This window comes from Macaca fascicularis, chromosome 11 (genome assembly GCF_037993035.2).
Source record: "Macaca fascicularis isolate 582-1 chromosome 11, T2T-MFA8v1.1".
NCBI lineage: Eukaryota > Metazoa > Chordata > Mammalia > Primates > Cercopithecidae > Macaca > Macaca fascicularis.
Window position 1 is genome coordinate 58616466 of NC_088385.1, and position 23208 is coordinate 58639673.

The 23208-nt window shown below is 43.2% G+C and overlaps 1 protein-coding gene across 13 annotated transcripts in view; it reads left to right on the forward strand.

Moving 5' to 3' along the window:
• Positions 1 to 23208, forward strand: part of SCN8A (sodium voltage-gated channel alpha subunit 8) — a 211021-nt gene that overhangs the window by 181823 nt on the left and 5990 nt on the right. For 12 of the 13 annotated variants that reach the window (XM_065524218.2, XM_065524216.2, XM_065524217.2 and 9 more), the window contains 5 exons: positions 5786 to 6070; positions 7927 to 7980; positions 8512 to 8649; positions 9631 to 9735; positions 13395 to 13665. In XM_065524218.2, the coding sequence (XP_065380290.1) occupies positions 5786 to 6070; positions 7927 to 7980; positions 8512 to 8649; positions 9631 to 9735; positions 13395 to 13665 (853 nt within the window). Of the gene's footprint in view, positions 1 to 5785; positions 6071 to 7926; positions 7981 to 8511; positions 8650 to 9630; positions 9736 to 13394; positions 13666 to 23208 lie in introns of those variants that run through there. The other variant, XR_012420258.1, reaches the window with a different exon arrangement.

A 23208-nucleotide genomic window follows, 5' to 3' on the forward strand; every position in this document is an offset into this window, starting at 1 on the left:
CAAACACGAATTCTGTGATGCAGCTGCTGATTTGATCCTCCACTCTCTCCCCCACACCTGCCCCGTGCAAAGGGGAATTGCGTTAAGCTGCCTCATCACATTAATATTGGCCCCACCCCCAACAACATGCCATCGCAGAACATGTTAACATTGGCTATTCTCATTTGGCCTGGCTTACCTGTAGCACTTGGGGCGGCTTTCTGGGCTGTTGATTTAATAGGGAGAATCACCAGGTGCAAAGAAGGGGAATTGTAACCCACAGACCCACTGAAAAGCACAGGCTTCAGGCAGGGAGAGTGCTGTGTAGGGGCATCAGCCAGGTGGGGACTGTGGCCTTGAGGTCACTGAGAAAGCAGCTGAGAATGGGCTTGAAGACATGATGGCAGGCCCGGAATTGGGAATGGAGCAGAATTTGGCATGGCCCTGGGAGAAGAAATGCTTTTCTTTCTATTTGGATTCCTCTTATTGCACCTTGTTGTTCTCAGCCCAGTCCCATACGGACTGGCAGCCTCTGTCTGATAGCAAAGCTTTTTTCCTCACCCCCAACCCCTCTGCCCATGCTGTATGGTCCCCTAACACTGTCAAAATGACAACCAGGTATGATGCTAGATGATTGAATATCAGCTAGTTCTCCTGAAATTTCTTGATACCTCCTATTCCTGCTTTGGTGATACTCCACCCAAAACAATACAAGGTGTTGTCACCCTGCCGACTTAGAAACAGGGTACCTTCTTGGTGCCATTTCCTTGTCTCTTGGTTTAAATAGTTGTGCGTGTGCATGCGTGCATGTGCGCGCACACACACACACACACACTAAGAAGTCAATTTCTTAAAATCAAAGGGGCAACTGGCTTTGGTGGTAATAGTTGTCCTGTGGTGATCAGAGAGAGGTCTGTTATACTTAACGAGACCAAGAAAACTCGCTTCAATTCAGATGTTGAATACATGCAGGAGAGCAAACCAGAGGATATATTTTTAAATGTGCAAACGTCAGAATGTAGGAATAAAAATTAAACTGTTACAATAGTCTACATGAAGCAAGACCGATTGGAAAAACTAGATACCAGGACAGTGCTGCTTCATTCATTCCTCATCTGTGACCCCTGGCTGTTCTTCCATGAAGCCACCCACAGTTATATAGGAAGATGAAAACTTAATTGGGACTTGGGAATTTTATTATGTTAATTTATCCAGACAAATGCTTTTTGTAACAAATTCATGTTTCTTCTGTAGCACAGTCACAGTTTGGTTTACTAAATGTAAGCTTTCTGCAACTCTCCTGAAACCATCTGCAGGAAGGGCAGTTCCACAGTAGTGTAAATTTGTTTTAATTTTTTTAAAAACTTGGGATTTTAAGACTTTGTCCCACAGATAAGAGAGGTTTTAGCATGTGTGCAGTAAGGTCATTGCTATGCTTAGGCTAAATTTAGGAAGAGAGTTTATTACACAAGATTCAGTGGTTTAGACAGCCACGGTGGGATTGAACATGTGGTTAAAATGCTCGTCTCTGCTCCCTCCCCCTTTGCACCTTTTCCAGAGCTAGTTAAATGTTTTAATAAACCACACTGGTTTTTTTATAAAGTTGATAATCCACTTTGGTGACTGAAAAACTGAGGACAAGATGCAACCAAAAGAAGTCCACTGAAGACAGTACTTGCAACATTGTACCGGAGCTCCTCCGCATCCCCTTACGGTGATCCCTGATCTCCCAAAAGGAGATCAGTGATACCTGAAGAAATCCCCTCATCCCCCCACCAAAAAAAATGCCCATCTGACGCATCTGATGCTTGTTACTAACTCTTTCCATCTAGATGCTCATTACTGTCAGTCCTGGCCAGGCAGACAGAAGCAGTCCTCATGGCCGCTGAGGCCAGTTTGCTCATGAGGCAGTTACTTGAATAACCTGGATGCAGGAGCCGTTTTGGGAGCCACAAAATAGTCTACATGAATAGTCTTCCCTTTAGCTGCCCCTTTTTTCTCCACCTTTCCTGGACCCTCAGTTTCCAGTCCCCTAAAAAATTTTATTTGTCAACTTGAAAGTAGTTTAGGAGCCCGGAGGTCCCAAATGAATAATCAGAACAGTAGATAGTTTTATTTGAAAAGCATTACGATGTTTTGTTTGAAAAGCATCTACATCAAGATTTTTTTCGGTAAGATAATGGGGGAGAACAAGTTTGAACCCAAAGCTGGAATTTAAAACAATAAATGTACATTGAGGGAAGCTTTGGAATAAGAGCGCCACCTCATTTGGTTGACTCCAGCCAACTAACAGACGGTATTGACCATGGCTGGTTAGGCAGGTGAAAAGGGATCAGGGATCCATTCCTGCCCTGCAGGTTTCCTAGCGCTTCTGTGGAAGAGTAACTGCAAGAAGAAAAGATTGGATCTGGCTAAGCTTATAGTAAGTTTCCCAGTAATAAACAAAATTAGGTACACATGTTTTATTTAAATGTCATTTTTCTATGGGGCATTTTTTTTTTTATTCTTTGGTTTTGGTTCTTCCATATGCCAACACTTGAGAGATTACCTTTAGAAAATTTTAAATAAGAAATCTTCATAAACTGAACACCATCCATGCAGATGGGCTCAACTGTCACTGTGCTGCTCCAATTACAGACTCAGAGCTTCACTTGAGAAGGGAGCATATGACCCAAGCCTGTCCTGGGACACTGACTTCAGTCTCCTCTCCTTCCTCAAACCAAAGACCAGGAAAACTGAAGCACTTGTGCTATAGGCAAAGGAATACTTAATGTAGTTCTTTGCTTTTCTCTCCTCCATAGTAATCTTCATTTAAAGATTTCGCTGTGCTGTTAAATTTTTGAGGGTATATAATATTAGTGCCATGAAACATGCATGCATTTTTGTTGATTGTCAGTACATAGTTGTCCATTAAAGCCATGTTCCCTCTGCCAGATATTAAAAGCTTGCTGATTTATAGTATTTAATGAGCAACAATAATTTCCAAGACATTATAGAGAAGACAAAAATATTGTAAGAATTAATATCCATTGGAATTTTCTCATCAATTAAATGGGATTTGTATCAATTGCCAAGTATAAACTTCCATTGATAAAAGTAACTTTTTATGGATTACTAAAACCTAGCTTTGAGTGATATTTCCATGTCTAGTTCTTAACAATAATAGATTTCATGATAATTAAAGGCAATGTAGAATAACTAGAGAGCTTGTATAGAGAAGAGAAGATCAAATTCATTGACTATCAGTGGAAATTTGAATTATCATTTATAATATATATTTAGTGTGAGACTTCAAAATAAGAAATATGATCTCTTGCCCAGTGGTTGCTGAGAATAACAGCACAATGATCATTACATACGGAGCACAGTTAAATAGTTTCTTCTTAACATATTGCAGCTTATCAGCTAATGTTCAAAGCAAGGAAGAATTATTAGTACATTTAATCAACTCTGGGCTGGGCATGCTGTCTTCATGCCTGTAATCCCAGAACTTTTGGAGGCCAAGCTGGGCAGATCACTTTGAGGTCAGGAGTTCGAGACCAACCTGGCCAACATGGCAGAACTCCATCTCTACTAAAAATACAAAAATTGGCTGGGCGCGGTAGCACGCATCTGTAGTCCCAGTTAGTTGGGAGGCTGAGGCAGGAGAATCGCTTGAACCCAGGAAGGGGAGGTTGCAGTGAGCCGAGATCGCATCACTGCACTCCAGCCTGGTCAACAGAGTGAGACCCTTTCTCAAAAAAAGTAAATAAATAAAAATTTAAAATTAATCAACTCTGTTTTCTGTTTTATTCATAATACTAAGGTAAAAAGTTTTTCTCTGGTTATGATTAAAGTACATTTGCATCTTATAAAACTTTGGATTTTATAGGATTTTATATCAGAGAATAAGGCTCAGTGAATATTTTTGTATATTGATTCACTTGATCAAATGGATCAATATATAAAATTTTGTATATACTTTATGAGAATAAAAGTTCTAAGAGATCACTTCGTTAATTTTTCTTCCCTGTGGTAAATATTAACCCATATTTAACTGTAACCCATAGTATGTAGGACAGGTTAGACTGGGTTTGAGTAGAAGCTTAAGATCATTCTCTGCATAGTCAGAAGAGTTCCTGGAGGAAGTAGGTTCTGAATTGAGATTAAAAAGCAACATGCCTCGGTTTCAAGTCTTTGGGACCTACTTCCTATGCCACATTTGTAATGGTCTAACAGAAGGTCACAGTCTCCCACCTAAGGTCTGCTGCGAAATGCTGTCACATAGACTGGAGCTTTTGAATCTTTACATAATCTACTCCCTTATTGTTTGAGAAATTATTTTTCCATTTGTGGATCATCCTCCTTTTTCCTGTTCTTTTGCACATTTCATTGCTTTTTGGTGCTCCCGCCAAAGGGTGAGCAACTGTAGAATGAGGAGGTAAATTCAAATCTGAGTACATGACAAATTTGGTAATATAAATCAATATGAATATCACTCTCCAAAAAAAATTGAAGATTTTCCAGATTTCAGATATCCTGGCTTTCCTTGCTCAAAGTAATAAACAATTAACAAAGTAATAAACACTTTATACTAATGACAGAGCTGTCAGATCTAGAAGAGATTTCTTGGTCTAAGAATTAAGAAATAACTGCCTCTCAGTCTAAAGGCCTTAATATATGAATTGGAGAAACACAAAATGAATATTTTAATCTAAAAAGAAGAGTGACTCCTTAGCAGAAGAATATCATTGCATTTTTTACACAAGATAGAACAGGTAGCTCTGATCAGCCACATGTCCTGATGAGTGACAATGCAGTCTTAAGGCAAAACCAGAAGATAAGCAAAACCTAAACCCTAAACTGTATGCTGCTCTGACTGACACTGTAAAGCAAAATCAAAGTTGAAAACAACCCAGAAACTTTGATTCCTAAGGGGTTTTTTCCTTTGCTTTTTTTAAATTCCTGAGCTTACTGTAATCAGTGACTTTTAACAATATGCCAATTTTTTAGTTTCCAGAGCAGTGATGATCTAACCCAAAACTCTCTTAAAAACCTTAAGTCATCCTATTTCTAATACATTGTGATGAGTGGAGTCAAGCCCTGGAATGAGCAGAGAGACGACAGCATTAGCCAAGCAGGGAGCGACTCTGATTTAAAAGCCTACAAAGTCAGAATAAAAAGGCTGGAGAAGTATAATGAACCTTGAGTGAAAGCACATCTGTTCAGATTTTATTTTATACTGTTTGGTAGAGGGAATATAGCTTTTTTTTTTTCTTGAGCCTGCAAAATATGCATGCTCAGCTATTGCCTGAAATAAAATAACTGGCCTTGCGTAGTCATAAAAGAGACATTATGTACTGTTAACTGGCTCTCTATTAACCACAACGGGTAGTTCTCTGTGATTCTGAACAATTATACCTTGTTTTTCAGAGGGGGAATGTCTGTTGAAAGGCAACTAGCAAGCTGAAAGTTACTCGTATTTTCCCACTGGGCATGTTTTATGAATTGAGGAAGAGAGAGACTGGACTAAGAAATAATTTTTTAGTCCCAGGCTGATGCATAGGAAAGAAGACGTAGGTCAACTTGCCTGGGGAATTTGTGTTAGTCAAAATAAAGATGTAACTTTTTAAAATTCCTTCAATATAGGCCTAGACTTAGAAATTTTTGGTTCTACTTGTCAGTCTGTCCAGTTACTCTAATTCCAAAGGGAATGGAATGTTTCCATACAGAACAAGCCACACAATGTCATTCCCCTCCTGGAAATCAAAAAATGTGCTTGCTCCCATTTCCACCCAACACTCAGCAACCTCCCCTTCCAATGCAGGTGGTGGTGAATGCCTTGGTGGGCGCCATCCCCTCCATCATGAATGTGCTGCTGGTGTGTCTCATCTTCTGGCTGATTTTCAGCATCATGGGAGTTAACCTGTTTGCGGGAAAGTACCACTACTGCTTTAATGAGACTTCTGAAATCCGATTTGAAATAGAAGATGTCAACAATAAAACTGAATGTGAAAAGCTCATGGAGGGGAACAATACAGAGATCAGATGGAAGAACGTGAAGATCAACTTTGACAATGTTGGGGCAGGATACCTGGCCCTTCTTCAAGTAGTAAGTAATGTTTTTTGTTTTCAGTTCTATGAAATTCAGGCAGCTAGCACAAATCCCATTTGGCTTCTTTTCAACCCTGCTTCTAGAATCACGATTATTCTCAATAAGTCCAAGAGAACAGTGTTGTTCCCCAAACCAGTTTCAGAAAGAGACCTTTCCTGAGTATTCTCTGACTTCTACAAGATCTCACTCAAAGGAAATCTCTCACTGTGCTCAGGAGCAGAGCTGTCCCAGCAACAAATAAAGATTCCTGCGATGTAATAAAGTGGCAGAGAGATCATCTTCCTTTCCTGATCAGAGTGTAGTTAAAGAGAAGGGCAAAAAAAATCAAGAAGATAAGCGCATAGACAAAGTAATGGCAATTGTGATGGAGCACTCCTACACTCCAGTTAACTTAGGAAAAAACCAGGGCAGTGCTTTGGTGCCACACTCACCTCAGCTCCACCCCAGAGAAGGGTATCAGATTAATGTATCACAGGAAGGAAGGATTTAGCTATCTAGATAATTCTCTTTTGCCTAATTTCATTCTTTCGTGCTTAGTTTTCACTTCCTCTCTCACCAGTGTTTCGGAATGTGTGACAAGACAACATAATGCAGTGAAAGCTCGTAGGCTTTGAAATTAGACTGATACTGATTTGAACCATACTCTGATACTTATTGGATATGTAACTTTGGACAAATTATTCAACCTCTCTGACTCTCTGTGTCTTCATCTATTAAATATAGATAATGAAACCTGGCATGGTTGTTAAGAGGGTTTGTGATTTTTAAAAATTTCTTAGCACAATGCCCAGCATATAACCATGCTTAATTAATGAAAATTGCTATTAAGTGTTTTTGTTACTATATTGCCATGCCTATATCATACAGTTCTTGGGAGACTAACTGCAATAACACAGATGAAGCTCTCAACCTAACCTAACATATAGTAAACACTGTCAACTCATAGTAGAAGGCAAAGTTCATGGAATGAACTATAGTTTTTCCTACCCCAAAGCTTTTTTGCTGTTGTATCCCAGTTCAAAAAATTGGAGCCACAAATTGAATCTGAATTGGAACATCTCCAGAAAACCAGTGCACATCAACAAGCCAGTCAAACATGGTAGTCACAGAGTCCCTGCCATATGCAAAATGCTGTGCGTGACAGTACAGTACTAGGGCCCTCAGATGAATAAAGACCTTCCTGTGCCCTGAAAAAACCTTAGAATCTGGTTGAGTACGTAAAACATGGAGAATAGTACATGGATTATCCATATTTCCAGAATCAGTCTAGATACAGTAGACTGAAGGAGTAGAATTGGGAAGGGACCGTCAAGGATAAAGCTGGTATTGCCACTACATAGGCTACACATGTGTATATCAGTAAAGGGTAAGTCTGATCTTGTTTTTCTTTTAAATGCAACTATGGGTTTTTCCAACCCCTGTCGCTTAACACCTTTTTTTTTTTTTTTTTTTTTTTTTTTTTTTTTTTTTTTGCTTAACACCTTTTTAAAAAATGATTCCTCAGTGGAATGGAGTGCTAAGTTCCAAGCATTTTCAGTAGATTCCTGCCGTTCACTCATAAAAGTTTTCCCTAACTTTAGGTAGGCTTCTCGGGCCCATGATTTTGAGTCCTTTTGTAAAGCCTTAATCCCACTACCATTTTCAGCATGTTTATTTGCCACACTTTGTTGTTATTTTCAGGAACAAAGCCCTCCTGGGACCTGTAGTAACAAACAGAAAATTCTGTGTCCAAGGGAGGCTGCACCCAAACCCCTGTTCTGTGTTCTCACTGAACCTAAGCCTGGCCTTTGGGACCCCTGCCTAGACTCCTATCCCTTAATAGGCACCGTCTAATGACTGACTCTGTTTGCCAGGCAACCTTCAAAGGCTGGATGGATATCATGTATGCAGCTGTAGATTCCCGGAAGGTAAGGATGTACATGGCAAAAATACCACATTCTCAGATGGGTGGAAAGCAAGCAGCATGGTATACCGATCCCACCAAGAAAGAGGAAGGGATGGAGGAATGGAGGAGTTGACGTTTCTCTTTGGAACATTTATTGCTTGTTTTATTGATTATAGATCATTTTCCTTGTCTCAGTAAGTCATCACTCTCTTACATTGGCCCCCGATGATTAGACTGTTAATTTTTACTTGGCCCCAGTGAAGCTGTCTATGCTTCAGTCCTGCTTCATAGCAAAAGTATGGCTCCTAGCAGACAGCCCTCCCTCCCTGTGGCTTCATGATTTGCATGTTCTCCACATGAGTCGGAGGAGGACTGGTGCCCTCTCAAGGCAGGACATGCCAGTGTAGAGAAGGAGGCAGGCAGAAAGAATCTAGGGCTCTCCCATCGCAGGATGTTCAGCAGCTCAAATGGTCACAGTTATGACTGATGGTCTTGGCATGTCCAACTGCAAACTAGGAGCTGATTCTCTTCCTTTTATCCTGTCCTTTGACAGCCTGATGAGCAGCCTAAGTACGAGGACAATATCTACATGTACATCTACTTTGTCATCTTCATCATCTTCGGCTCCTTCTTCACCCTGAACCTGTTCATTGGTGTCATCATTGATAACTTCAATCAACAAAAGAAAAAGATAGGTCTCCTCCCCTCATTGCCAGTGGTTGGAAGTCAGCCCAGATAAGAGGCATCTTTGTCCCTATCTCTAGAAAGAAAATGTCCCTCTTTCTTTCTCTAAAATCTATATTGTCAGCTCACTGTGACCCTGGCCCCCATACATTAGCCCCAACACACTCTTTCTGTTCAGGGCTGGATTTTGCAGCACGTAGTTTACCACACGTACTAGCAGTCTTTTATTCTTGAGGCCTATTACTGGTCTTGGTCTCCCACCAGAAGCAGGTAGGTCAGAGAGTGCAGTCTAGCAACAGAGATGAAAAGGAAAGAAACAGATGAATAGCTATCGCAAGAAGTAGAAACTCTCTAGACTTGTGATTATCTAATCAATCTCTGAGCACAAGCAAATTGGGATTTGAGAGACCACCCTTGGAAAGTTCACTTCCTTACTTGTTCTAGATGGTTAACAAGTTTTACAAAGCAAATTGAAAAAATTGCTCTTGTTACTCATTTTGTAAGTCAAGTCTATCCCAGCATATTCCAAGACACCCTCCAAATTGCTTTCTTGCACCAGAATTTCCAAATTTGGGGTATCATCTAAAATAAATTGGGTATCAACCAGGACATGAAGATTTTTTTATTCTAAAATGTTTTGTCTAGAATGTATCAGGAAAACTGGCCCCCAGAAAATGAGACTGTGAGATATGACTGCCTTCAAAGTCACTGCTCTCAAGTTTACCCTTTCATGAGGGTCTATAATTGGATAGTCCATTTCCTTTCTACCTCGGGACTGGAAGATCTTAGAAATCCTGTGCTAAAAACAAGGGCAAGTATCTCTTTAGAGCTGAATGATTATCCCAGGTCTACCCCACCCTGGGATAGCTATTAGCTACAAAGGAAAGGGATAGGTCTCCCCTCAGTTCTCAGTATTGATCCTTAGGTCCAAACTCATAGCATGTTGAGAGCCAGTTGTAATTGTCTGTTTTTTTCTTCCTTCCTTTACTTTGGAGGTCAGGACATCTTCATGACCGAAGAACAGAAGAAGTACTACAATGCCATGAAAAAGCTGGGCTCAAAGAAGCCACAGAAACCTATTCCCCGCCCCTTGGTAAGTGCATTGTGCAGGCTGAGGACTTAGTGACAACCCATATAGGAAAAGTACTGCTAGGGTTACTGCAAAGGAAGGAAAAAGGTAAGTGATTAGGCTGCTTTGTGCCTAATCCTCTCCTCAGCACCCATCCAAAAACTCTGAATAGGAGAGCAGAACAGGGATTAAGCATGGGGGCTTTTACATCAATCCTCGACCTATCCTCTGAACTTTCCTTGGGCAACCGCCAAGAATCAGCATGTGAACCACATTGGCTTTGGCCCCGGTAGAGAGATGTTTTTAGAGACAACCAAAAATTAACAAGAGAAGATGAAATAAAATTGCTCTCTTTCCTACCAGTTCAAGATAGGATTTGGTCATAATTTTTTCAGCTTCTCTCTGCTCATTAAGTATGTCTTTGCAGGATGTGTCTAGAAGCTAAAGTCACGCTTCTGGCTATTTGTGGGAGCAGAAGAGGGTAAAACTATGTGAGTCTGGTGCCCTGATTCCCTCTCTTGAGCTGAGCCTTTTATAAAACAGATTAGGGGGCTGAGATTCTGCTCCATTGTTCCACTGGTGGTGGTTGTCTTGTTTCAGAGAAGAAGGAGATGCCCTCCTCCTGATTCTATATATCCGGTTGCGGGGGACATCACCCCCAAAAGCCAGGCCCAGAGTTCCTTCTTCTGTAACTTCCATTTAGCAACTTCAAAAAACAGACACAACACCACGAAAAAACACTCAGCAGAACCTTTAATACAAAAGCTTCCCTGGCAATCTAATTTGTAGAAATAGAAGTAGAGTGACTATGTTTGAATCAAGAGTTATAGTTCCAGAGCGTTTTCTCCCCTCATCCCCACACACGCTGCACATTGGCACATCTACGGCATCAACCTTTGAAGGAAAAGAAATTCTAGGGCTTTGCAGAGCAGATTAAAAACCACCAAGTTAAAGTAATCCTGAAAATAAGCACCAGCCCAAGTATCTAGGTACTTAAACAAAAAAGCAAGGAATCTTAAGAAAGAGAACAGTTGGGGTTTTTTATTTCCTTGATGTTAAGACTTCATTTTGTGATAGAAATGGGACTAAAGGGAATAGAAAAGGGTTAACATTTCTAAAGTTCTGTTTAGTACTTTACATATGGGAACCTGAGTGTATTTTCTTCCACATTAAAATATAATAACTTTCAGCCTAGGCAACATAATGAGACCCCATCTCTACAAAAAAAAATTTGTAAAAACTAGCTAGGCATGGTTATGGGTACCTGTCGTCCTCACTACGTAGGAGGCTGAAGTAAGAGAATTGCTTGAACTTGGAGGCCAGGACTGCAGTGAGCCATGACTGTGCCACTGTACTCCAGCTTGGGCAATAGGGAGAGACCCTGTCTCAAAAAATACAGAATAGAATAAAATATTTTTTTAAATGTAGGAAACATTAAGAAAGGGTGATTAACATTCATTTAGCAAATATTTATCAGTCTCCACCACGTACCAGGCACTAAGCATTATGTGATGAACAAAAGGTAGACACTGCTGTCATGGAGCTTATAATAGTTGGGGAGATAGATAATAAATAAGTAAGCAAACAGCTACAATAAAATGTGGAAGATTGTGGGGAAAAAATTAACTGGAGGGCTATAAGTGGTGGATCTACTTTAATATAGTAGTCAGAGAAAGCCTCACTAAGGAGGGTCTACTTGAGTGGGTGAGAAGGAACTGGCTGGGCACGGTAGCTCATACTGTAATCCCAACTTGGGAGCTAGAGGCAGGCAGATTGCTTGAGCACTCCAGTCTGGGGAAGAGAGCAAGACCCTATCTGAAAAACAAAAAAAAGAGATGGAACCAAAGAGTTGGGGAAAGAGATTCCTGGCAGAATACACAGGACCCCAGAAGCAGAAAACAGTGTGGCCAGGGGGTGGTGAGCCAGAGGAGGGACATGAGCAGAGTCAGACTGTGCCAGGTGTCTCCCTGTAAGCCAGGTTAACAATAGGGATTGTGTTGCAAGCCCAATGGGAAGCTCTTGAAAGGTTTTAAGTAGGGGAATGATGTGATCCATTTGTTTTTTATGTTTTGAGACAGAGTCTCTCTCTGTCAACCAGGCTGGAGTGCAGTGGCGTGATCTCGGCCCACTGCAACCTCTGCCTCCTGGTGGTTCAAGCAATTCTTGTGCCTCAGCCTCCCGAGTGCCTGGGATCACAGGTGTCTGCCACCACGCCCGGCTAATTTTGTGTTTTTAGTAGAAACAGGGTTTCATCATGTTGACCAGGCTGGTCTTGAACTCCTGACCTCAAGTGATCCCTCTGCCTTGGTCTCCCAAAGTGCTTGGATTACAGGCATGAGCCACCACACCTGGCCATGATCCATTTGTTTTAAATCATTACACTTGCTATTGTATGAGGACTGCATTGGATGATGGCAAGAGAAGAAGTAGACCAGTTAAGTGGCCAGGCAAGTCCAGATGAGAGATGATGGTGGCTCAGGTTAGAGTAGAGCCAATAAAGATGGAATGAAGTGGATGAGCCCAAGTTCTATTGTTCTATTTTTGGAGGAAGAATCAATAGGCCCTTCAGTGGATCAGATGAGGGAGAAGAAAAAGACAAAGATGATCCTTAGATTTCTGGCTTGAGAGCCTGGATGAATAATTGAGATGAGAGGAACAAGCTGGGTGAGGGACAGGGAACAAACTTGACTCTGCTTTGGACTTAAGTGTGAAAGGCTTGGACATGATAAGTTTGAGATGCTTATGAGTCATCAAGAAGAAGTGGCAAGTAAGCTGCTCAGGTTCAGAGGAAAGGTGTGGGCTGGAGAAGAAAAGCTTGAGAAGGATAAGTACATAGATACCACATAAGCAGCAGGAATACATGAACTCTCGTAGGGCAAAAATTTAGAGAAAGAAGGGATTAAGAGAAGAATTGCTTGCAGATGAGACCAAAAAAGGAGCAGCTGGGTAAGTAGGAAGCCATCCAGAGTGTGTGATGTCACAGACACAAAAGAGAAGTGGTCAGCTGGGTATAGTGGTGCACACCTGTAGGCCCAGTTTATTGGGAGGCTCAGGCAGGAGTATCATCTAAGGCTAGGAGTTTGAATTGCTGTGTGCTATGATCGCATCTATGCATAGCCACTGCACTCCAGCCTGGGCAACACAGTAAGACCCGTCTCTAAAAACAGAGAGAAAGGCTGGGTGTGATGGCTCACACCTGTAATCCCAGCATTTTGGGAGGCCGAGGCAGACAGATCACTTGAGGCCAGGAGTTCGAGACCAGTCTGGCCAATATAGCGAAACCCCGTCTATACTAAAAATACAAAAAATTAGCCAGGTGTGGTGCTGTGTGCCTGTAATCCCAACTATTCGGGAGACTGAGGTATGAGAATTGCTTGAACCCAGGAGGCAGAGGCTGCAGTGAGTCAAGATTGCACCACTGCACTCCAGCCTGGGCAACAGAATGAGACTCTGTCTCAAAAAAACAAACAAAAAACAGAAAGAGAAGCTTTCTTTGGAAAGCTCTTGGTGAGGTAATATTGATGTTGGTCTCCATCCATGTTCCTGAATACTGGTTAGCAGAGCTGACCAGTATTACAGAAAAGAAGGGAGAGGGTACCTCGATTAGCAGGGTGACAGCTTCCATAGGTTGGCTTGGAAAGGTTTTCATGAATCTTTTATCTTTTCCTTCCCTTCCTCCCCAGAACAAAATCCAAGGAATCGTCTTTGATTTTGTCACTCAGCAAGCCTTTGACATTGTTATCATGATGCTCATCTGCCTTAACATGGTGACAATGATGGTGGAGACAGACACTCAAAGCAAGCAGATGGAGAACATCCTCTACTGGATTAACCTGGTGTTCGTTATCTTCTTCACCTGTGAGTGTGTGCTCAAAATGTTTGCGTTGAGGCACTACTACTTCACCATTGGCTGGAACATCTTCGACTTTGTGGTAGTCATCCTCTCCATTGTGGGTGAGTGGGGTTGGGGAAGTAGGCGAGGGGAAAGGGGACCTGACTGATTGTGAGGATGAGATATCCCAGAAGAGGAATGAGTGACACAGGTCTGAAGTGCAGGCAAGACACCCTCATAGCTTAAACCCATGTGTGCCCCTGAGTCATCTCAGGGGCGTGCCTAGCAGGTTCCATGGTCAGTGAGTTTCTACTGAGTGTTCTTAGTAGTCTTGGATTATAAATTCTGTGGCTCAGGGAAAAAAGGAAAAAAAAAAGATTGGTTCTTGCTTTTAAGGAGTTTAAAGTCTAACAGGGAAGGTAAAAGAAAGTTGTCATTAAAAAATGTAGCACAATAGAAGTATAAAATGAAAAAAGGAATGATTGTTAACTTGGCTGTTAATGATATAGTCTAGGTAAGTTCTGGTAGTGATGGCCATGGTAGTGCTGCTGCTACTGGCAGGGCTTGTTTACTGAGATTTTTCTATGGGCCAACTACAGTTTGAGAGTTTCTTCACCTGTTTTATCTCATTTGATTCTTATCACATCCCAGGAAGCAAGCTTCTTTATTATCTTGACTGTATAAATGTCCACAACCACTCGCTAAGAGGTGGTAGAGGCATAACTCAAGTTGATCCCAAAGTCCATGTTTTTTAACAGTGACTATGTGCATTTTGCTTCAACATAAAAGTGTGGGGGGCATGATGTCCTGGCAGGCAGGCAGAAAGAAATGCCACCCTGTTGATTGCCCTCCCAAAATGTTTCCTTGCCTTCCTGAAAGGCATCTTGTGTGATAAAACTCAGCCTTGGTTCCAGGTAAGTTTGACTCATTTACACTAGGGAGAGTGCTCAAGACCCATGGGGCCAGCCCCAGAGCTCCAGTGGCCATGCTGGGCCTAGTGCAGTGGTGAGTAAGGTAACAGAAGGCAGGGGTCTCTCCTTGGCCCATGCCACCCTCTAGTTCTGTCCTTCAGAGCAGCATGTCCAAAAGTGTGTTGATGTGTGGAACACTAACCCTATACATTTCTCCCCAAGAAAAGAATCTCATGAGGAAATTACTTTAGGTAACACTGCCTTTAATTTTCCTTTGGAGGTTCACAGTGCACATTACTGAATTCTCTTGGAAGTCCTACAGTAAAGAATTCTGGGCCGGGTGCAGTGGCACATTCGTATAATCCCAGCACTTTGGGAGGCCAAGGCGGGCAGATAGCTTGAGCCCAGGAGTTCAAGACCAGCCTGGGCAACATGATAAAACCCCGTCTCTGAAAAAAAACAAAAAACAGAAATGAGCCAGTCATGGTGATATGTACCTATAGTCCCAGTTACTTGGGAGGCTGAGGTGGGAGGATTGTTTAAGCTTGGGAGGTCAAAGCTGCAGTGAGCCGAGATCACGCCATTGCACTTCCTAGATGACACAGAGAGACCTAGTCTCAAAAATAAAGAAAGAATTCTGTTTAAATGTAACATAGCATCCCACCTTTATTAGACCACAGTTTCCTTTTTTTCAGTAATAATAATGATAGCTCACATTTTAATGGAACACATTGTGTGCCAGGTACCATTATAAGTGCTTTAAATATGTTAATTCATATAATCCTCTCAACAAACCTCTAAGAATCCTGAGGAACTGAGGAGGTTCCCAAGACATGGGCTGGTAAGTGAGCAAGTGAGGGTTCAAGCCCAGCCCGCTGGCCTCAAGTCCATTCTCCTAACTTCTCACAAAACACACTTTGGACAATGCTACCCTTGTCCACTGCTCTTGAAACTTTCCTGGCCACTTATTGGGTGACGCAGAAAATCCACAGACCAAATCATACCCCCTATTTTCAAATGGTACTCTAAAAAGAGGAAGATGTTTTTGATGAGGAGGATTTTTATTAATCATTGATTTGTTCAGAAAAGTATAGAAATCAACTTTTTAAAGTAAGAAATGTATTAGAGTTTTCTAGAGGAACAGAACTAATAGGATAGATGTATATATGAAAGGGAGTTTATTGAGAACTGACTCACACGATCACAAGGTAAAGTCCCATGATAGGCCATCTGCAAGCTGAAGGGAGCCAGTAGTGGCTCACTCTGAGTCCCAAATCCTCAAAAGTAGGGAAACTGACAGTGCAGCCTTTGGTCTGGCCAAAGGTCGGAGAGCCCCTGGCAAACCACTGGTGAAAGTCCAAGAGTCCAAAAGCTGAGGAACTCAGAGTCTCATGTTCGAGGGCAGGAAGCATGCAGCGCAGGAGGAGATGAAGGCCAGAAGACTCAGCAAGTCAGCTTCTTCCATCTTCTTTTGCCTGCTTTTTCTAGCCGAGCTGGCAGCCGATTAGATGGTGCCCAGCCACATTGAGGGTGGGTCTTCCTCTCCCAGTCCACTGACTCAAATTAAAAGTAATGGCAAAAACTGCAGTTGCTTTTGCAACAGCCTAATCTCTGGCAACACCCAGAAACAATACTTTGCATCCTTCAGTCCAATCAAGTTCACACTTAATATTAACCATTATAAGTCCACCCCTTGCCAACTTGAATCCCTACACATCTCCTGAAATCATACTTAATATCCAAATAAATACAGTAATAAGGTCATAATTATGCCTAACATAATACAGCTGTCCTTCATACAACAAGAAGCACACTAATCCTTAACCTGAATGCTATTACATAAAGTTAACAACATTTAATGCTGATATGAAGTCAACAAATCTTATGTCACATGATAAAGGAAAAAGAAAACTAAAATGAAGATATTTTCCTAGTACAAGTGTATACATGCACAAACATATTCTTAACAAAATAAGGAGGAAATACTTACGACAACAGTCCTCATTTCTGCATCTGGTCACGTGGTCGTAGCTGGCATTGATGACTACCTTCTACTACTCATTCTATATTCACTTTGCCTTCAGCAAGCCCAGGGCTGGTTGTGGTTTTTAACCTGGTGGAGTGACCCAAATCTTCATTCCTAAAGGGTCTGGGGCATTTGTAGTCCTGCCTGGATTGGGCTGTTGTAGTTTCCCATTGACCTTAATCACAGGGCATGCTAATACTAAGAGACACCCTAAAGGATCTCCTGTATTCCATGCATACTCTTCCATACCTCCATTTTGGAGCAGTAGACTGATTTCATCTTGATTTTCTGGGTCAGTCACCCCAGCCAACACTATAACTCTCTTCTTAGACTGTTGACTTAGAGGTAGCCCAAAGTGGCTAGGTGGCAATCTTAACTTCAGGTTTCATGGAATCATTGTTGTGTTTCCTAGTGGCAGCATTCCTCCCTCTGGAACTAAGACTTCTAGGCCAGCAGAACATAATGTCGCAGGACCAGGAAGCAAAAATTTTGCTAGCCGGTCACTAGGGGTGATGGTGAGTGGTGCCACTTCCATTTCCACCCCTTGATTCCTGGACCCATGAATCCTGGCTGTGGGAGAAATAGTACCATATATTGGACACTGATTCAGAGCATACACAGCCTTCTGGAGAACTTTGCCCCAGCCCTGCAAAGTATTGTTACCTAGTTGGCATTGTAATCATGACTTCAAAAGGCCATTCTACCATTTTATCAATCCAGGTGCTTCAGGGTGATGGGGAACATGGTAAGACCAGTGAATTCCATGAGCATGAGCCCACTGCTGCACTTCCTTAGCTGTAAAGTGAGTGCCTTGGTCAGAAGCAATGCTGTGTGGAATACCATGACGGTGGGTAATGTATTCCGTGAGTCCACAGATGGTAGTCTTAGCAGAAGCACTGCTTGCAGGATAAGCAAACCCATATCCAGAGTAAGTGTCTGTTCTGGTGAGGACAAACCGCTGCCTTGTCCGTGATGGAAGAAGTCCGATATAATCAGCCTGCCACCAAGTAGCTGGCTGATCACCCCGAGGAATGGTGCCATATTGAGGGCTCAGTGTTGGCCTCTGCTACTGGCAAACTGGACACTCAGCAGTGGCCATAACCAGGTCAGCCTTGATGAGTGGGAGTCCATGTTGGTGAGCCCATGCATAACCTCCAGCCCTGCCACTATGGCCACTTTGTTCATGGGCCCATTGGGCAATGACAGGGTGGCTGGGGAAAGAGGCTGAGTGGTGTCCACAGAATGAATCATCCTATCCGCCTGATTATTAAAAGCCTCCTCTGCTGAGGTCATCCTTTGGTAAGCATTCATGTGGGACACAAATATCTTCATAGTTTGTGACCACTCAGAGAGGTCCATCCACATACCTCTTCCCCAAATTTGTCACCAATCATGCTTCTTTGAAGTCCCTGACCATCCAGCCAAACAATTTGCTACAGCCCATGAATCAGTATATAATTGCAAATCTGGCCATTTCTCCTTCCAAGCAAAGTGCACAACCAGGTGCACTGCTCGAAGTTCTGCCTGCTGGGAAGATTTCCCTTCACTGCTGTCCTTCAGGATGTCCTAGAAAGGGGCTATAGTGCTGCAGCTGTCCACTTTCGGGTGGTGCCTGCATTTCGTGCAGAACCATCTGTAAACTAGGCCCTAGTCTTCTCTTCTTCTGTCAGTTGATCATAGGGAACTCCCCATGAGGCCATCAGTGCAGGCTCCTGGAGAGAAGGCAGGGTGGCAGCAGTGGGGACCATGGGCATTTGAGCTACTTCCTCATGTAACCTACTTGTGCCTTTAGGACCTGCTCGAGCCCCATCAGGTGCATACCATTTCCATTTGATGATGGAATGCTGCTGTGCACACCCAACTTTATGGCTAGATGGATCAGAGAGCACCCAGTTCATGAGAGGCGGTTCAGGTCTCATGGCAACTGGGTGACCCATGGTCAAATGTTCAGTTTCCACCAAAGCCCAGTAACAGGCCAACAGCCATCCCTCAAAAGGAGAGTAGTTATCTGCAGAAGATGGCAGGGCCTTGCTCCAAAATCCTAAAGACCTCCTCTGTGATTCATCTATGGGGGCCTACCAAAGGCTCTAAACAGCATCCCTATCTGTCACGGACACCTCAAGCACCATTGGATCTGCTGGGTCATATGGTCCAAGTGGTGGCAGAGCAGCTTGCACGGCAGCCTGGACCTATTGCAGAGCCTTCTCCTGTTCTGAACCCCACTCAAAACTGACAGCCTTTCAGGTCACTCAATAAATGGGCTGGAGTAACACACCCAAATGAGGAATGTGTGCCTCCAAAATCCAAATAGGCCCACTAGGCATTGTGACTCTTTTTTGGTTGTAGGAGGGGCCAAACGCAGCAATTTATCCTTCACCTTAGATGGAATATCTTGACAGGCCCCTCACCACTGGACTCCTAGAAATTTCACTGAGGTAGAAGGTCCCTGAATTTTAGTCTGATTTATTTCCCATCCCCTGGCACGCAAATGTCTCACCAATAAGTCTAGTATGTTTGCTACTTCTCGCTCACCAGATCCAGTCAGCATAATGTCATCAATGTAATGGACCATTGTGATATCTTGTGGAAGGAAAAGCGATCAAGATCTCTGCGAGCAAGATAATGACACAAAGCCAGGGAGTTTATATACCCCTGAGGTAGGACAGTAAAGATACATTGCTGGCCTTGCCAGCTGAAGGCAAATTGCTTCTGGTAGACCTTATGGACAGGAATGGATAAAAAGGCGTTTGCCAAATCAGTAGCTGCATACCAGGTACCAGGAGATGTGTTAATTTGCTGAAGCAATGAAACCACATCTGGTATAGCAACTGCAATTGGAGTCACCACTTGGTTCAGCTTATGATAATCCACTGTAATTCTCCAAGACCTGACTTCTGCACAGGCCAAATAGGAAAGTTGAACGGGGATGTGGTGGGAATCACCACTCCTGCATCTTTCAAGTCCTTGATGGTGGCACTTATCTCTGCAATCCCTCCAGGGATGCAGTATTGTTTTTGATTTACTGTTTTTCTAGGTAGAAGCAGTTCTAATGGCTTCCATTTGGCCTTTCCCACCATAATAGGCCTCACACTACCAGTCAGGGAGCCAATGTGGGGATTCTGCCAGCTGCTAAGTATGTGCCAATTACACATTCTGGCATGGGAAAATGACCACAGGATGAATCTGGGACCCACTGTAAGTCAGACCTGAGCTAAAACTTCATTAATTACCTGACCTCCATAAGCCCCTACTCTAACTGGAGGACCACAATCATGTTTTGGGTCCCCTGGAATCAATGTCAGCTCAGAGCCAGTGTCCAGTGTCCAGTAGTCCCCAAAAAAGGACCAGTTACCCTGGTAAAAGGCTGGAGGTCTCCTTGGGGAAAATTGGGAGAAAGATTAACAGTATAAATTATCAGTAGTGTAGTGGGGTCCTTCCTCAAAGGGACCTGGCCTCCCCTTTATTCAAGGGGAATATTATTGTGAGTCTGTACACTGCTTCAAGTCTGGAAATGGATTGAGGGGGCATGATTCTCTATTTTTATAATTCAAATTAGTCCTTTGTCCACTTGACCTGGAAGTTTTCTGCTTATACAAATTAAGAAAGAATGTAGTAGGCTTCCTATCAATTTCACTTCTAGGAACACCATGATTAATTAGCCAATGCCAGAGCTCTACACTAGTCAGACTATTCTGATTGCTGCTTTGCCTCTGCTACCCGTTATGGTAGCTACGCCCACCTTACCTTTGACAGTTAAGTGCCCCCACTTGGCCCTTGCCACCTCGGGATCCAATTATTCCCATTGCATTTAAATTATCCAGTTGAGTGACTGCAGTTCCCACTGTAAGATCTGGCATACAGGGAAGAGCAATCACAGAGCTCTTCAAGGATGCAGGTGCTCCCCTCACAAATCTATTTTGCAAGGTATTAGTGAAGGGTATGTCTTCTGGACCCTACCAGTTGGGATGAGTAGGTTTAAGGTGACTAATCTACTCTAGCATTCCAATCTCCCTATACCTTTGGATCCCTTCCTCTACATTAAACCAAGGGAGATCAGGCATATCCAGCTCACTCACGGTGGGCCATCTTTCGATCCATGTTTCAGCTAACCAAGCAGATAAACTATTAGAACCTTTTTTAACTCCCCAAGCTGCAATATTAAATACAGAATCCCTGCTTAGTGGGCCCATATCAACAAATTCAACCTGATCCAACTTTATGTTCCTTCCACCATTGTCCTACAACCTTAATATCCATTCCCATCCCTGTTCTCCAGATTTCTGCTTATACAAATTAGAAAACTCCAGCAGGCCAGGCACCGTGGCTCATGCTTGTAATCCGAGCATTTTGGGAGGCTGAGGGGGGCGGATCACTTGAGGTCAGGAGTTCAAGACCAGCCTGGTCAATATGGTGAAACCCCGTCTCTACTGAAAATACAAAAATTAGCCGGGCATGGTGGCATGCACCTGTAATCCCAGCTACTCGGGAGGCTGAGGCACAAGAATCACTTGAACCTGGGAGGTGGAGGTTGCAGTGAGTGGAGATTGCATCACTGCACTCCAGCCTGGGCGACAGAGCAAGACTCCATCTCAAAAAAAAAGAGAAAGAAGAAAAAAATCAAGCAGTTCTTTTGGAGTGTAGCTCATCTTGTGGGTCACACTCTGAACCTCACCTCTAGGGACCTGCCATGACTTGAGTCTAGTTACAGGTCTAGAAACAAATAGGGGTGTTGGGGGTGGGTTCAGAGGAGAATCAGCATTGTCTTGCCTGGCAACTGCCTCTGGGGAGACCACTGTTGCCTCAAGCATTGCAGGGTTAATCTCAGACAAATGTGGAAAGGCTGGTGGCAGCCTGGGTGAGGGAAGGAATATTGCCACCACTGGGGATGGGGAGGCTGTTTCCTCTGGCAAAAAAGGCTGTCAGAGTTTACAAGCTCAGTGTCCCCAGCTTCATCAGGGTCCTCCCACACATCCCTATTCCAAGTTGCAGAGTCCTGTTCTTTTCCAATCAATGCCCTCACTTTAACAATAGATACCGGCAGGGGGTGGTGGTGTACGCCTGTAATCCCAGTACTTTGGGAGGCCAAGGCGGGCGCATCACGAGGTCAGGAGATCGAGACCATCCTGGCTAACACGGTGAAAACCCATCTCCACTAAAAAATACAAAAAAATTAGCCAGGCCTGGTGGCGGGTGCCCGTAGTCCCAGCTACTTGGGAGGCTGAGGCAGGTGAATGGCGTGAACCGGGAGGCGGAGCTTGCAGTGAGCCAAGATCGTGCCACTGCAGTCCAGCCTGCGTGACAGAGCGAGACTCTATCTCAAAAAAAGAAAAAAAAAAAAAATAGATACCTAGTGAGGCTGTGCATGCACCTTTCCTTGCAGGGCAGCCACTTGCATGATAACAGCTTGTGTCTGATTTTCTGTATTTTCAGCCACTTGCATGATAAGAGCTTGTGTCTGATTTTCTGCCATTTCAGCCCTTTGTCTATAGAAGATAAGACTCAGGGCAATCTTAGAAGACTTGAGGCTCAGTATGTGCTTCTGGAGCTGGGAGTTAGCATCCCTGAGCTCCTCCTTTTCTTTCATCACTTTCTCCAGCAAACTTAGGAGCAACCAACCAACTTCATTATAGTCCTTGGTTCTCCACATAGTCACTAAACTCTTTGCCTTTCAAGAGCGATGAATCATGAATATCAAATACCATCTATTTTGCAAAACTCCCTAAACAGTTCACACCAGGGACTATTAGTGTTCTCCATGCTATCAGAAGTAGAATCCTTCGCATTTTGGGGTCTAATCAGATTAAGCAGCCAACTCCAGAAACCCCAAAAGCAACTAAAGAAATCTATCCTTAAAATTCTGTTCCTCTAGAACCACTCCTGGTAACAAAATCCATCAGGGTTTTCTAGAGGGACAGAACTAATAGGATAGATGTGGTCTCACATGATCACAAGGTGAAGTCCCACAATAGGCCATCTGCAAGCTGAGGAGCAAGGAAACCAGTAGTGGCTCAGTCCGAGTCCCAAATCCTCAAAAGTAGGGAAGCTGACAGTGCAGCCTTTGGTCTGTGGCCAAAGGCCCGAGAGCCCCTGTAAAACCACTGGTGTAAGTCCAAGGTCCAAAAGCCAGAGAACTTGGAGTCTGATGTTTGAGGGCAGGAAGCATCCAGCGCAGGAGGAGATGAAGGCTAGAAGACTCAGCAAGTCAGCTGCTTCCACCTTCTGCTTGCTTTTTTCTAGCCGAGCTGGCAGCCAATTAGATGGTGCCCACCCACACTGAGGGTGGGTCTTCCTCTGCCAGTCCACTGACTCAAATGTTAATCTCCTCTGGCAACACCCAGAAACAATAGTTTGCATCCTTCATTCCATAGTTAATGGCAATATTAACTATCACAAGGAATTGGGGTAAAACTAGCTCTGAAACCACCTGCAGTACCCCTTAAATGGTGTTTCTACTGCTTACATTACTGTCTGCCCCATTTCTCTCCCTTTTTCTATGGGGACAAACACACATTCATCTTTCAAAACCTACCTCAGGCATCATCTTCTCTCTGAAGCCCTACTTGCCTACCATATATGGGCTGCAAGTATCACATATACTTGAATATATGTTACATAACCTGACTTATTTGGTCAGGTTATGATTTAATTGAGAGAGCTGAGAAATCATCATGGGTGGGTCCTGGCTAAGGTAGAGATTTTCTTGAAAGCTCAAATACCCCATGGAATTC